This window comes from Leiobunum rupestre, chromosome 3 (assembly GCF_980474605.1).
Source record: "Leiobunum rupestre chromosome 3, qqLeiRupe1.1.hap1, whole genome shotgun sequence".
NCBI classification, from domain to species: Eukaryota; Metazoa; Arthropoda; class Arachnida; order Opiliones; family Sclerosomatidae; genus Leiobunum; species Leiobunum rupestre.
In genome coordinates this window covers 65,072,530-65,089,303 of record NC_143386.1, presented here as the reverse complement: position 1 = coordinate 65,089,303, position 16,774 = coordinate 65,072,530, and the positions used below count along the sequence as shown (strand labels likewise).

The 16,774-nt window shown below is 34.8% G+C and overlaps 1 protein-coding gene across 2 annotated transcripts; it reads right to left on the bottom strand.

The window, feature by feature from the left end:
* Positions 1-2,244: 2,244 nt before the first annotated feature.
* LOC149954291 (ras-related protein ced-10-like) lies at positions 2,245-16,774 on the bottom strand. 2 transcript variants are annotated; one of them, XM_090169037.1, is made up of 6 exons: positions 16,191-16,312; positions 4,975-5,151; positions 3,936-4,050; positions 3,742-3,859; positions 3,284-3,429; positions 2,245-2,935 (listed from the first exon to the last, which is right to left on the bottom strand). In XM_090169037.1, exons 2-6 carry the CDS (start codon positions 5,136-5,138, stop codon positions 2,861-2,863), a joined length of 618 nt encoding a protein of 205 aa, XP_090025163.1. In that variant the 5' UTR covers positions 5,139-5,151; positions 16,191-16,312; the 3' UTR covers positions 2,245-2,860. The 2 variants fall into 2 exon arrangements, with proteins under 2 accessions (XP_090025163.1, XP_090025162.1); XM_090169036.1 differs by lacking the exon at positions 16,191-16,312 and adding an exon at positions 16,631-16,774 and having other exon boundaries at positions 2,246-2,935.

Sequence of the window (16,774 nt, the reverse complement as noted above, 5' to 3'; positions counted from 1 at the left end):
AGGAAGTTGCCCGCCTCGGGTGCCATCCGTTTGGGCATGAAAAAAATAAAAACTTATCCCCAACTAGAGTCAAGTAAGTAGCACACCGTGATATCCCTCCCGAGTGTCACCCATGCTAGCTACGCCACTGATTGTAACACCCGCCACCTGTTTAAAGGCATTGTAAGTCGCTAGCAATGAGGTAGAATAAATAGAGATCCAAATCCGCCTTCCAGGACCTACCGTTTCGCGGGACAGTATTTGTTGAGTTGGAGAGTTAGCTCTAGTAAATGAACTTTGGCGCCATCTATCGTGTTATTGGAAAACTAAACCTTAATATATTTAGCATAAGTGTCTGCTTATAGAAACAGATGGCGCCAACACGATTGGACCAAGTTGAAACTTAAGCCTAATTCTCCTACTCGAATAAAACGTGTCCCGCGAATCCCAGATTTGTTGGGATCTCTATTTATTCTACCTCATTGGTCGCTAGATTACTATTATTATTATTACAATTAACTAATAATTAAAATACACATTTAGTAGAACAGCCAAAAATTATCGTCGCAGCGTGTTTTATTAAGCGTGAACCCCGGGGTGGAGCCGTGGGTCTCCTCGTGCAGACTTGGCACCTGGAGACGCCGCTTTGAGCGTTTAGCTCGAGGGTCGCCAGCCAGAAACTGTGAGCCATAGTAAAGAGGTTGCACCTTCCGTGACCTTGGCATTCGATGAGAGGGTTCGACCCGAAATCCTCCAAACAGGAGCCTGCTTCCCTTAGAGCCGGCAACGTTGTTCTTCTTTGAGGTGGGGGATTGGGACGAAATTAGCGATTAATATTCTGCCTTTGATGGGGGAAAACTTTTATCCAAATTACGCGTGAGCGCGCCTCTAGAGGCAGCGCAGATGGCGTTACTGTCGTTTTAGCCAGGAATCTTATTTGGGACTTCGTCAGCCATTCGATTAAGCGTTCTAGTTTGCTATCCGTTTTCTATGATTCTACCTCAACGTACGACAATTTTTAGATTTTTTTAAAAACTTAATTTATGTAACTTCTACTTAAAAATGAATGATATACATTTTCGGACGAACGTGCTGCGTGGTCCTGAGTGTGAGTTTATTACTCCTAGCTGTTACCGCATATTTTTAATATATTTTTAAACATATTAAGTTCAGTTAATAACGACAATAGGCATTTTGTTTTTTTCCCTGAATTAAAACACCTCTAGTGCTTTCAAAAAAATCATCTAAATTCAACGCATTTAGGTATGAATTTAGCACCAAAAAGAAATGTGCGATAATTTCAGATTTTAATATCATATCTTATAGCTTTGTCGGACAATTCCTTGTCGGTTTATTAGGCCTCGGTCGAATACTTATTCAATATTTAAAAATTTAAAATAGCAGAAAGTTTCTACGTTTTTAAAACCTTCCAAAAAGGTATCATTCGACTTTCTACTGTGAACGGTTTTTGAAACATTTGAAAAACAAAGTGCCCAGAAACTTTTGTCCGGGACTGTACACCAAAAGTGACATAATTACCAAAAGTGTGACAATCCCTGTACTTTCGTATGCTAAAGGCTTAATGAATGCTCTAGATCGACCACATCAAAGTCTATTTATTGTCGCGGCGTCGCCTTTCTGGATCTTTTTTTAGTCTATGGTATTATATCGTAGGTAGATGGCAATAGCATCTCCACAGAACGACGAAAAATCAAAAAATACCCTCACTTTGACCAGTGCTACTTAGTTTCTCCGTTCCTCACTACGAGGCGTTATTGGTTGGTTTTAACTTCCTCCCCTCCCAACTTTTATTTCGCTCGTAACATTCATTAAAAATAGGTCCGATTGACACACATACATTTACCCTTTATTACCATATTAAGTAATATAACCAAACTTACTTGTATTTACACAATTTGCTTTTTTTTTCCCCAAAACAGGCATTTACCCAAATTACCCTGAATTTACCAAATGTATAATTTTTTAATATTTCAAAATTTTCAAAAGGGACAAGAACCTTAAATGTTAATTTCCACAGGGAAAAGATGGTTTTAAGTTATTAAAAATATTTTTGATTGCCATGGCAAAACTAAGCCCATAAAAAAATTTCAAGTTACATAAGTCTACTTATCCCCCGAATTTAAACAAAATCAGTGAAAATCACCTCCGTTATGCTCGTTGTATTAATTCTTGGTGTAACTAATTATATTAAAAGAAGTAAAACAAAATTTGTTCATATACAATTTTTAATACATGACAATATACTTAGTTTATTATTTCGAAAAATTCGGCTTTAGCTTTTTTTATCAAGTATAAAATGCCCATCTTGAGTAGAAGACTATAAATTTATATTTAAAAAAAGTATCTTAAAAATACATCACTCTTATGACAATATATAATTTTCTATATACAATCCAAAAGACAGTTAAGCCCGTTATATCAATACTGTTAGGCAATTGCTTTTTTTTGGGCTTGACTTTTTGACTTGATTGATTATAATACCGTATTAAACTATTATTTCTGGTCCTTTATTTCGTAAATCTAGGCCTTTTAAAACATTTTTTCATGCGTTAAAATTAATTTTTTTCCAAATACATGTAAACAAAATAAATTAAAAATTAGAGTACTAGTTAATGAAATGATATATGTAACAAAATGAAGTTAATTATATGAACCATAAAAAATTAATATTTTTCTTTCAAAGCGAAAACAAATTATAATTGAGTCTATTAGCGCTTTCGTAACACTTAAAAAATTATACAATTACATTTTTCCAAAATAAGTAACGAAGTTTTAATATTGATTGCGTTTGAGCAAGTTCGTGACAATCTATGGTTGATGCGGCTTAATTTAAAACTCCTATCGTAATTAATTCAATATTCTATAAAAGCCTACATTCTCTGGATAATTTGTTTTGTTTCGGATTTAATACAGCACGAATAGCTTCTTCAAATACCTGTAAAAAGAATGACAAAGATCAAAAATTGCAGACAGACTACTCTTAAACCAATTACACCCAATGGGACTTATTTTGGTGGCGCCATCATTTATCAGCTTATGTAAACTTAAGGTCAGTTTTAAATATAGTTATTAGTAATAATTCGTTAGATATTTAATATTTTAAATAAACAAATTTATTAAGAACCTTCAAAGCTCTTATTTTTAGTAATTCGGTATTTAATATTTTAACTAAATTTAAGAAGCTTATAGAAACTGACCACAGATGTCGCGTCACTCGACTTATAAAAATGATAACAGGAAGAGTCCAGTTGGATGTAAATGGTCTGTGCTATGATGCTTTTACTTCTTGGACCCCTTCCATTGTTTTAGCGGAACATTCGACGTATTTTGCCAGTTTAAGGTTGTTTGCCATTTTTTTGCCCATTGATTTAGTGATAATTCTGGTGCCATTAGGGAGATCAGGACTATTTCGTAGATCGGTTTTCGTACCTAAGATCAAAAATTAACGTTTAAATTATTCTGGCATTATTATCAGACAGACAGAAATGAGTAGGAGGAACTTGTAGGAGTGTAGGCGTGGCTTTATTTTGGACAATAAACACGCCAAGTTTCCCCAACACGTTTTTGAGGGATGGCTTAACCCAATTGTAAGCCTGGCTTTTTTCTAGGAACCTTGGGATTAACCTGTCTAATAAGAAGGTTTAACCAGGATCTTTCTATGGAGAGGTCAGCGCACTCCTCTACCTCTGCTATGTATTTTTCTTTTATCAAGAACAACAGGAATATCACTTTCGAACTTACCAACTAAGACAAATGTAGCTCTGGGGCAATGATGCCTAACTTCCGGTTGCCATTTTGAGGCGATATTGTTGTAAGAAACTACGCTGTCGACGCTGAAGCACAAAAGAAACACATTGGTCTGTTGTGGAAAAAAATTTACAAGATTGTTTAATTAATTTATCAAAAGGAAAAATGCTTCGAAAACAAGAGATTACCCCTGGATAGCATAAAGGCCGTAACCTTTCGTAATCTTCCTGCCCGGCAGTGTCCCATAACGTCAAGTTGACTTTCACGCCATCTATCTGTATCGTCTCGGCGTAATTTTCGAAACTAAATGAAACATTTAAGTTTTTTTTAACTAGATAAGTTATTAGACCACTTATACTAAACGGGACTCGTAACTTTATTATAAGTTGCCATGGAGAAAGCCTCCTCTTAGAAAAGCGGGTATTTTTTATTTTTTTATAAGCTTTGAGAGAGTTTAGTAAATAAAATATTTTATTTCTTTCAACTAAGTAACTTTAACGAATTATTATGATTGTACAGGTTAATCCACTTAACTTGTCTAATAAAAGCTTAAATGGTTTTTATTAAATTAATAATTAATTGAAGTACTAAATATTTTACGAAGTATTATGAATAGGAGCTTTTATTGTTTTTATTGAAATAATATTTAATTGTGATAAGGCCCTGGTTATTTGGGATGGCAATGAATCTTTCCGATTCTTCTACCAAACAACTTTATTGGAGAGCGTGGTGCCATATATTAATAGCAAAGAAAGCTAAAATTCAAATTGGCAAAACAATGACGTCGTCAGAGAACCATTTATAATTATTATAATCAGACAACTTATGCTCTACTTACAAGTGTTAGTGGACTTTAACCTAAATTATATACCCCATATAAAATATATTGTTAAAAATTACTAAAATTTAAGTTGTCAAATTTACAATCGAGCTTATGAACGCGAGGGGTAACTTCTATGTCCCACCTTTTGGGTCAAAATGTAGCTTAAGTATCTTGTTTTTATTACGACGCAAGCGACATCTGCTGAAAAAAATTACTTTACGTCGAGCCGACACTTGCTTTATTGGAGGTATTAATTAATTAAAAAATATTGTGTTTAATAATATTAGAAGCACCTTAACGGTTTACATTAAAGGACCAAAATGTATCCACAGTGAATATTCTTAGTGTTACGAGTCCCGTTGGACGTGAGTGGTCTGAGGTAGGTAGACTTATTTAAAACTTACACTGTGGGAATGTATTCTCCCTTCGGGAAGCAGCCGGTGGTGTGAGAGATGAGCAAGCAAGATTTCCCGACCGTCCCATCTCCGACCACCACCATTTTGATGGAGCGATTTCCCTCCCTGTTACCTCCCCCATTCGTTGTGCTGCTATTGTTGTTCGTTGACATTTTCAACGCCAAGCTATTTTAAGTAAAACAATAAAGATAAAATAAATGGATGTGAAAAGATGGATAATTTTAAGAAAATAGGCTTAAAATTGAAAATATGGATAATTTTAGAAAATCGGCTTGAAAAATCGGCGAACAGTCAAAAAATAGGCCTTAAGTCTGTGAAAAATTAGGGAATTTAATTTGGCATTCGTACAAATCCCGTACATTCTAGAGAAAAATGATTTTAGAAATCTTGAAATACACTTGAAAATCCTAAAATCTTGTCGAAAATTCAATTTCAAAATTTCGAAATCAGCCTAAATAAGATGTCACGGACATTTAAGTACGCACAATCCCCCCCGATGTATTAACTATATTTTTAATTTTGAAATTAAATTTGAACCAATTGCCAATCATCTTAAAGGAAGAGGAATTTTTCGATTTTCCTGGTTTTGGAAATGAAGTAGTGAAACGCGAACACGTTAGATGGCGCCTTTATCAATTAAAAAGTCCTAAACAAGTCGTTATAACCCAACGGGGTCTCGATCGAGAAACGGTTTGAAAGAATTTTTGGATTGCCTCCAAAATTCGTCTGTTGCCGACGTCACCCAGATGAGATCCCATTGATTTTCGATTGGATCTCATCTCAGTGACGTCACGATGTTCGTTAGCAACGAAGTTACCAACCTTAGCCCTTAGCAACCACAGCGTATCGAGGCAACCTTTTATAGCCTAAAATTTACTAACCTTGGTTAAAACCAACAAAAAATACCTGACAAGTCTTTAGACTTCACGTGACAATAGAAAAGTAATTAGTATTACCATAAGTGGATAATAAACATAAGTACAACACATCCTATTCACCCAATGCAAATTTTTTAATGATAGTCTGTTTTGAAAATGACAACGTAAACCATTACGTACCGACGCCAGACCGTCAACTCTCCGCGAACTGCTCCTAGTATTTGGAGGAAGCCCGGAAAATCGCCGACGGTCCGCCGGCAGCCTTTTAGACGGACCAGCCAAGGCCTATTGAAAACTTAAATGCTTTCAAAGATGTAAATAACGCTTACTTTTGGAAAATAATGATGAATTATTGAATCGGAAGATAAAAATAACTAATATAAACACTGGCTCCATTACAGAAGTTGTTTTTTTCGAATTTCAAACCTAAACGCGTGTACGCTCGTATTTCTCGCCATCAAACTAACCAACTATTTTGCCAAAGGAAAGAGTAGGAACTAGGAAGGGACGAGTTTCCTGTTCGGAAACTTCCTATTTCGAAATTACTCCACGACAGACTATCATAAACCGAATTCGTTCTGTGCCATACTTATGTCTATTGTCCACTTATGGTATTACAAAGATAATCTTAGTTAATGATAATCTTAGAAAGGCGATTATAAAAGTAATAACCAATGATTAGGGAGTTCTAACATCTCACGATAATTGCAAATCGGGTCTGGAAATTTCTAGTTTAGAAGTTTGTTTCTCAACTAAACGTTGGAATTTTATCTATAGAAAATATTGGCTACACTTTAATATCATTAGTAATGACGCGGGTTATTTGGCTTAGCTGATTTACAAACAGATATTTCGTTGTCGTGTGCCCTTATCGAAATTATTATGTTTAAAGCCTTGCTCTACGAAACAATCGCAGGCCTGATACTCACTTACACAGTAGAAATTAGTGAGTTTAGTGACTAAAAATTTGAAAAAATAACCGAAAAGTTACTAAATAAAGTGACTGAAAATCTACCAAAAAATGGGGGAAAAAAATGTTTTATTGCGTTTTTGGACTAGTTACACAACTAAAATAGTAACTATATAACCATAATAAGTGTATGTTTGATTGTTTATTAACAAATATGAACAATAGTACAAAATCAAAAAAACACACCCACACGAACTTAGGGCAGGGAGTACAAACTATAATAAGATATCATTTTTTTTAGAATAGATCGATTTACAATTTTTAAGGGGCAAATACGACTTTTAAAGGGGTAATATTAATCCGAGGTAACGTGGTGATGGCGTTATTTGTTAGTAGATGGCGCTGTGATAGCAGCATGGCGTCATAATTTAGATTGGTTGAAAGTTTTCAGTTTATAGTGGAGAACGGTTTTGTCGAGATTTAAAATACAAAATTATCTTTCCTGATTGGATAGTTTAAAAAAATCGTATTATAGTGTCATCTATGGCGGAGTGTTAACTTCTGTTAAAATTGTTAATTTAAATTATAAAAATTTTTAATAAGAATTTAAAGTACTATAATTTAATAATAAATTCATGACTTTTTAAAAAAGTTTTTTTTTCATAAACTTTATAGTGTCGCCATCTAACTCAAACATTATTAAATAGGAAGGTACCTCTGGTGGATTTCGCCCCTTTTTGCATATTTCCCTGTAGGCATTATGTGAATGCATCTATAGTTTTTTAAATCTATTTTCTTTGAATAGCTTTTTTCAAAAGCTTATTAGCTAATTAAATAAAAATTAAAAGCGAACGGAGTTTGATTTTGTTTTATATTTGTAAAAAAAGTGTTGTAAGACAGACTTTGTCTAACGTTCAATCACTTCAATGTTAAGGAAATCTAAAAATTCGAAAAAAGTGATAAATAGTAACTAATTTTGGGAAAAGTGACTTTTAAGTAAGAAAATTTACTCAGTATCAGGCCTGCAATCGTCCACTATTACAGCATGTCTATTATCCAGAGTTTCAGACGCCTAATATTCCTTTCGCGTTGCGGACGACGCTTAACACTTAAAGGGCAATTGCCACCACCCTAAAATTGGTTAAAAACCATTTAAATGAATAGAGGACGTCCGAAAACGGTTATACAAAAAATTTCATGTTACTATTTCCAGTATTTGATTTATTATTAGCAACCAAATTTCGTGTTTTATCCCCCCCCCCAACTCGAGAATCTCAGTACCGCTTGGTTGAGCCTACTTGCAGCGCCATCTCGTGACCGAAATATTATTTTCCCCGGTTTTACCGTTTTTCGGTCTGTTACGACATTCTCTTTGGCTTTTTAACCGAGTTATATTCGTAGATTGAAGTTTATGGTGTTTTTAAAATGCCTTACACGCCGCCTTTTCTAAAATTTTTGCCGCTTCATTCTTTTGGCGCTGCACGTAGGTTCAACCGCGATTTCTGAAATTTTTGGAGCCGTTTGATGTAGGTTGTGGAAAAAGTTGCGTAACTTTTTTAATACTTTTCCAATAACTATATAATTTCAGGGACATAACCATTAATATATTTTCTATCATTCTGTAATATTGTTTAACTGGGGCCCGCATACGGATCCCTCCTTGAAAACATATAGCTATATCCAGCAATGAAGTGGTCTATTGGCAGGGTTAAAAAAACTTCCTTCAAAAATAACCTTTTTCTTTGGTTTAAACCAAGATTTTATAAAGCACTAGTTTATATTACTTTTAAGGTATTTTTTCACTTGAGTTAATTTATTTAACTGTACATACGGTTCTTTATTAACTAAAAATTAATTTGAGTTAAAAATTTAAGTAATAAATTATATGCCCAGAATAAAAAAAATTATTTTCTCTGACTATACATAAAAGGATTAACTCTAAATATGTTAAAGACTTTAAACAGAAACACAAGCTTACATAATCTCTTTCCATAATCATTGTTTAATTTTAATTATTATTTCAATTTCCTTTCTCTGTGCATAGTCGATTATTATTAGCCAATAAACAGCTATAGAACTGCAGTCTCGCTTTAAAATGGGAAGTTGTAAATTTAGTTCCGGTTTCGAATATTTAAAAAGTATCGCCAGAAACGAAGTTTTAGTTTCGATTATGAACGAATATTTTGGCCAAGAAGACTACTAATAACAAATAGTGGCCTGCCAATTGTTAGTGACGTAAAAATTTATAAAATAGTTTGTACCGACATAAACAATTGTGCATGTCATTCTATTGAGAAAATAGAGTTCGCTAAATACTTGGGTATTTATATAATCTAAGATTGCAGGAATCCATACCTCTACTTGGAATGCTTATCCTGGCGTATCGCGTATGGTAAAATCACTCCGACGGCTTTGGCCCCGCCTACGAGGGAAAAATCCCCTCTGCGCGCGCTCCCCTCTGACGTTGTTGTTTATTTAGTTAACATAGTGACGTCAAAAAACCGTCAGCCAGATCGAGACGAAAATCTGCCGCGATAAGCATTCCAAGTAGAGGTATGAATACCTGTAGATTGTCTATGTTTAAAATATACCAGTTACAGAATGTACTTAATTTTGCAACTCTTCGCTCAGTTTATAATAATAATAATTATCAGCTAGGCTAATACCCAAGGCACCACCCAGTGGCGGCCTAAGGGGGGGCGGGGGGGCGGTCCGCCCCGGGTACCAGGGGGGGGGTGGAAATCAGAACGATTAAACTGGAGGAAAACGGACCCGTGAAAACTTCTGCACGGACCTGGGGGGTGTCACAAAACACTGCCACCGCCCCGGGGACCCAGCCTTCTTAAGCCGCCACTGGCACCACCTTAGGCCCCAAGTCATCTAGCGACTTATTATACCTTTAAACAGGTGGCCGGGCTACAATGCGTAAGAGGGTGGTGGCCAGCACTTCATGCCACGCGAGCCAATAGCTCCCTACACTAACTATTACCGTTAACCTCGACAAGTTTTTATGGGAAGGGGAAACCGAAAAACTCGGGGGGAAACCCCTTTAACCAGTGGGGAGAGAACTTGCAATTATCTGTTGTGGTAGTGCTTATGAAACTAACTTGAAACCATCAATTTACAAAATCTTATAATAAGAGTATGTCTTTAAAAGTCATGGTACTACTTTGCCACAAAGTTATATAATGAATTCGATGGGTTTTTTTAAAACGTTATACACAGGGCCCCCACTCAAACTTCAATTTTTTTATAGGCAAAATAGGATTATTTTTCTGAAAATATAAGACTTTATAGGACTATTTTTACAAAATTATAGGATTTTATAAGTACTATGCTATTTAATTTACTAACTTTATGCATTTAAAAATCTATATTTAGAGAAATAAATCTTTGATTTTCACTTAAAAAATAGGAACTATTTAACCATTTTATCACAAAAATATACTATAGTGAGTTGCAGGCTAAGAAAGACAAAATATATAGTACAATCGGCGCAAGGATGCCTCAGATCGTTTCCGGTCATTCCACCGCGCGAAATTTGAATTTTGGCCATTTTACGGTCAAATTCGAATTTTGCTCTTTTTGTCGTCTTTTAGCGCCATCTAGAGACCGAAATTGGAATCTTTATTTTTTAATTTCATAAATGTGGTGGCGAGCAAATTTAAAAGATAAGGCATTCCTATCATTCTTAAATATAAAATAGTATGTATAATTATTTATTTTTGTAAATTTATTTCTACGTCTTACCAGTTAAATCGGCAGTTTCTTTTAAAATAGTTACCACGCTTTCTTGGGGGTCACGTTGTCTTAATGAGCTATAGACGTTTAAATTTATATTTTTCTCTTTACTTGTTAACAATAAACCTTTATCATGCTTTTTATAGTAACCTCTTGGGCTATTTAAAATATTTGGAGCTTCAATTATCGAACCTTATTTAGCTGCATTCAGTAATTAAACTCATGACAACATGAAATTAAAAAATAGATTCCAATTTCGGTTCCTAGATGGCGCGAAAAACGGATGAAACTCACGAAATTTGAAATTGACTGTAAAGTGGTCAAATTTAAATTACGCGCGGTCGACTGGCCGGAAATGGTCTGAGGTATCCTTGCGCCGACTGTACTATATATTTTGTCTTTCTTAGCCTGCAACTCACTATAGTAGCTAACCATGTTAACAATAACAAAAATATAGACTAGAATGACTTTGTATAGGAATTTATCCTATAGGTAAATCTAGCAATTTAACTGAGTCGCTGGATTTGAAATGGGTAAAATATCAAAATTATAGAATTTTATAGGACTTTTGCTAAAAATATAGGATGTTATAGGACATTTTTGAAAATATAGGATTTTATAGGAATTATAGGACCTCTGGGGTCCCTGATAATATTAAAAAAAAACTCAGAAGAGACACGATACTTCATAGCTATCGTGTCTCTTTGAGTTATTTTTAATGTTATACAAAACCATGACTTTTAAAAGTATAAATGTTAAAGATTACGTTATAAACAATGTCGTTATTTCAATTAATAGATAGACATAGAATCAAAATATTCGTATACCTGTAGTTAAATTTACAGTTTTGCGTCGAAGTTTCATTTATTTGGGATCGACCTAAATGGTTTACTCTAGGAGCAACGAACACAAGGAGAACGCAGGTAACCTTTTAAACGGCTCAAGTAGTGTTGTGTACAAATTTCATTGGACGAGCCTTTACGCCGAATGTTTTACGGAAAGGGGGGGAAGACAATTTCCGAATTTTCCCCGCTAACGACGGGTAAGACAGTCTCAGATAATCTGTACACAGAGTTCGTGCATTTAGCACTGTTAAAGGTACATATTTTCAAGAGTTCGTGAGTTCCATTTAGCACTGTCAAAGGTACGGCAGTGTACACCGAGTTCGCAGAGTGTCTTACCCCTCGGGCGCTTAAGCGTCTAGCCAATGAAAACTGTACGCAAGCAAATCAACGACTTTTGACGGGTTGCGTTCTCCTAATGTGTATCTGAAAAAAATACAGTTATCTAAAAACCAATTGAAAATATTTATAAAATCTAATCAAAGTGTTTTTCAATAACCTAATTTGTAATGTAAAATTAAAAACCTATTTAAAGTAATTATCCCAATGTTAATGTGCCGCCGATAGTTAATTATTTCCATTTGTTACCTCCCCTTAAAGACAAGCCCTGCTTAGATAGCTAGGCTAATAATAATCAGCTAGGCTAATACCCAAGGCACCACCTTAGGCCTAAGTCATCAAGCGACTTTTGAAGCCTTTAATTCATATGCTCAGTAGAGGTCGGGGATGGTTTACTTTTATTCAATAGATAAAGCTCTCAAAATTATTCGTAAAACGTTTTGCAAGTAATTTATATTTCTGTATTATCCGATTAATTTTTTGATAAATTTGTAAAATTAATCGGAAAAACGAAGTTTTTTTCGATAAAAAGCTCAAATTTTACGAATAATACATGTTTTTTAATAATTTTCCGAAATATTAACCGGTAAATTTCTTTGTTTACATTTTTCCCCCGAAAAAATCAATTTAATCATGGATAATGATTAACCATCCCCGACCTCTAATGCTCAGTTTAAACCTCATGACACACTAAACAATAATAATTATACTGCAGATTGTTCCCCAGCAACATCACTTCCTAATTTTATAAAGAAACCAATTTTCGTAAACTCTCCCAAAATTTACACCACACTTATTTTTTCTCCCAATGAACCACAAATTCTTTTAGCTAATTACCGTAAATATTATGAATTAAATTACTTTGTCTGCAAAACTCGTTCGCATCAGGATGCCAATGCGTTTCTAAGTTCATTGATCATTAAAAAGTAATAAATGACTTAATCTTACCATTAAATTAATGATTATTTCATTAGATCAGAACGAAGAATAATTTCGTGGCGGTTGAATCGGGAGAAAATGAATAATGAAAACCGGTTATTTCAGAGCCACTAATATATTACTTTGGGGAAATTTTAATTCAAAAGAAAAAAGATGCATATCAAATTCTTACGGCTCTACCGTTACATCGTACAAACTTCTACCTGCGAATAAAATAGCGTTGACTCAGGTAACTACTTAGCGCGAGGCCCGACACCGAGTTATGCGTTGAATTTCACGTTATCGGCTATCGAGATAAGAAAAAAAAAGGTTTATCACAAAACAGTTCGCACGTTTTTACGCGGTAATTTTTGAACCTTTGTGTTTGCGTCAACATTAATTATTTCGAAAGTAATTTATCTGAAATTAAATTAGTATATCAAGATTAAAAAAATGTGTTTTTTTACTTTTAAATATTTAAATTTTCCCTGTAATAACTTCCGGGTAACAAATTTTAATAAATTATCAGTAAAATTACTAAAATGATAGTGAAGGAATGTTTGAAGACTTTCAACTAGAAAACCAATACTCTATTTTCCGCCATAAGTTTATCATTGTGTTTTACATAAGTGTTATAATGACCACACATTTTTGGTGGAATTAAAAATGTTTTGGTTAGTTGCGAATGTTTCTCGCTAGGGAAGCTTATCTGTTTGGTATGACGTCTATTTTTACGTCACTCTACACATTCATAGCTATCAGTAATAAATCCGACTAGCTGAAGTTCGTATTTAACAAAATTACAGACTTGTACTGAACATTAAGTTGAAACACTTAATTGAGCCACATAGTGGCCAACGCTAGAAGTTCATTAACTATACATAGTTTGCAGCTAAGGAGGGGCCAATGGTCTCCATGGAAACCGGGGGGATCAAAAATTCGAACCATTTCGCGCGTAGCTACTAAATAGGTGCCATTTTGTTGGTTATCTCATCGAAGCAACTACAAAAGTACGAAAATTATATTGTTTTTTTTTAAATTAATATTGTTATGGGTTCTAAAAAAACCAGAATTATTTAAATAAAATAGGAAATGACAGGCATATCTACGAAAAGAAGTTTCACAAAGTTTTAACAACGCAGTTAACCAATTTTAACGTGAAACTAAATTCTTAATCATTTGAAAATAATTAAAATCCGTAGACGATTGAAACTGTTGACCCTAGCGTTTACTAAGAAATCAAAATGGTGGAATTGTACGGTTCATTCTTGCTGAAATTACCTATACATTCTTGGTGCATATATCTATACTTGGAACTGCGTCATTGATGACGTAGGGATGCAAACTATGTATTACATTTTAGTCGGCTAAGCAGATGATTTGGGCATTTAACAACATGACCTAAAAGGCGCTTCAATAAAACATATTCAAAGAAATCTCCAAGAAGTAATATATCAGAGCCAATACCCGCAAGTTATTGCTTCTTGAAATAATGGAAACTTTTCACCTGTAAACAGAACGTCGTGTTTTTGCCAAGCCTTAATATATAAAAAAGCTACCTGGTTAAAAGGGAACGCTTGTTGCACATACCGTACAAGTGAAAAAAATCGATTATATAAACAAGCATTACATAAACCAGTGTGAGAAACAAGCCACTATCAAAGGCCAATCGCCAGTTTAAAAATTAGTTGGTCCAGTTTAAAAATTAAATGCTTGTGGTGTTAGTGGCCCTGGTGACCACTTAATTCAAAGTTTATCCCCTTCAAGATTTTAGTTCATTAAAAAAATACTATATTAATCCCTAAAATTGTTTGTTCTTTGCTTCTAGCACATATTGTCAAGAATAGATAATTTGACCATAAATTATGATAGCCTGATTTTGAAGGTTAAAAGTGGTCAGTTTTTTAATTAAACTACCTAGCCTCTACTGGCCACAGGTCCAGTTTAAAAAAATTCCTTATTTCTCAGCCTAAGAATTATAAACAGTAATTCTTAGGTCCTGGTACTTGGTATTATTACTTCTTTGCGATTTCCTTGCAGATGTTTTATTGAAGCGTCTATTAAGTTTATTTAAAATACATTTCGAATAAAATGTGAAGAAATTAGACCACATTTACAAGTTTTCCTTACGAATTTTTTTCAGCAAGGCTTAACATCCCTTATATCAATTACGTAATAACCTATTAAAAGAACCGTATTTAGGGCTAAGTGTTGTGGGATTTCTAGTTTACAAGTGGTGGGTAGCCGGTGACAGACACTTCAAAAGTGGTCAGATCCTTTGTGCGCGTCAGAAGGGTAGTTGTTGTTCCGATGTCGCCCACACCAAGATATGCCTCCCCTGCTCAATTGCAACACTATTTTTTCCCTGACCAACTTTTTCCTCTTAACAAATTAGACACGCACTTTAAAACGTTGTTAAGTTGAACGAACAACATTTCCTCTACAGCGTATGCTACTGGTAAAGAAAAATATTTTGGTATTTTACTAAAAGATTTATTCGGATTTATTCAAAATAAACCGAATTTATTCCAAGTGGTCGTTCAGAAAAATGGAAAAATACGAAGGCCTTTGAATTAAAACTGGAACACTCTTTGAAACCGATTTTTTTCGAAAATAACCCGAAAAAAATTACTATTTCAATGGTTTATTTTCGGAATCTATGAAGCGAAACCTACTTTCAAAAATGTAAAAGTTCGATGCTCTTTATCACTATGGTATTTTTTTTTAATTTAAAAATACCAGAAGTTTATAGTTATATTTCATAAGTTAGTAGAAATGACGTCACACCGGAAAACATCAGCAACTTAAACAACAAATGATCACGCGCCAGTCCTACGCCTTGGCACGCCTCCCTGCATGCACCATGACGACGAGCCGAAGAGCGGCTATTAGGCCTAATGGCTTAAGTATGAAGTCCACCAAAAATGCGTATTCGTTCTAGAAGGGGTTTTATTTCGAAATTTAACACGGGGAAAATAGGCAAATGACACACATTAATAAGAAACAATTCGCCAGTTTCAATAACATTACCGTCATCTATGGGTTTACAAAATTAGCACTGAAGAAGGCAGCGCATTCTTAAAATTAGTCTCGCGCAAAACTAAACGTACCATCTTGGCCAACTGCGATAAAATAGAAGCGCGTATCAAAAGAATTGAAGTTGGCTGCTCTTTTGGTATTTAAAAATGCCTTTACATTATTGAAATTAGCTAATTATAGATTTGCAATAGGTTATGTTAATAAAAAGTAAATTAATAAACTCATCTAGTTAAAAATTAATTTTAAGTCTGGCTCTCGGTGACCATGCATTAAAACCTTACCTATAGAGAACGCAACTTAATGTCGAGGTGCTACCAACTGTCAGGTAGACTGTACAACGATTACCCGTACACTGTTTCTTTCTATAATAGCTTTAACCACGCGAAGCCGTTATTTCAAACCAGGTATGTCATTACGCAATCAGAAAATTAATTTCCGGGAGAAAGCAACGTAACAGGTGCTATATATATGTTATAGCGTCCCCCTTGCCGAACGGAAAAAAAATATGTTCAAATTAGCGTAACAATTTATACTCACTATATAAAACAGTTCCGCGTATAATTACGTTAAAATTGCCGGTGTTACATAAAATGTAGCCCTTGACAGGAACCCGTCTCTTAAAAAAATACCACTTAACAACGTATATATCATATCACCGCGGGGCGTTGGTCCAGACGGCGAACGCGAAAAGAAAAGTACAATGCCGTTTTCCTCTGCTGAATGCTAAGCCTCGTCTATATATCGATTGTGTAAAAATTGTGTAAGTCTCCCGTTCCCCATCCTGCGCCGTAACAATAAGATCTCCCGGTGGTTTTTAGGCCTTACGCCGCTCGCTTCAAGGATGACTCACGAACTTACGCTAAGGCTTAACGCTTATGGTTTTTTGAAACAAAACCTCTTAAGTAATATAGTAGAAAAGGGTCTCATTAGGGACGTTTAACGCGCGTTTTTCAACAAAAACTAAACGAAATTTTTACCTTTTTCACTGCAGCTGGTTGTCATCTAGATCCATGATGGCAAAACCGGGCTGAACAAACGCGAAACCGATGTAAGCGCGAAAAGTGAGTGAGAGAATCATCGTGAAATCATCCGCCCGCCGCCTAATGGACGGGGGGGTGGCG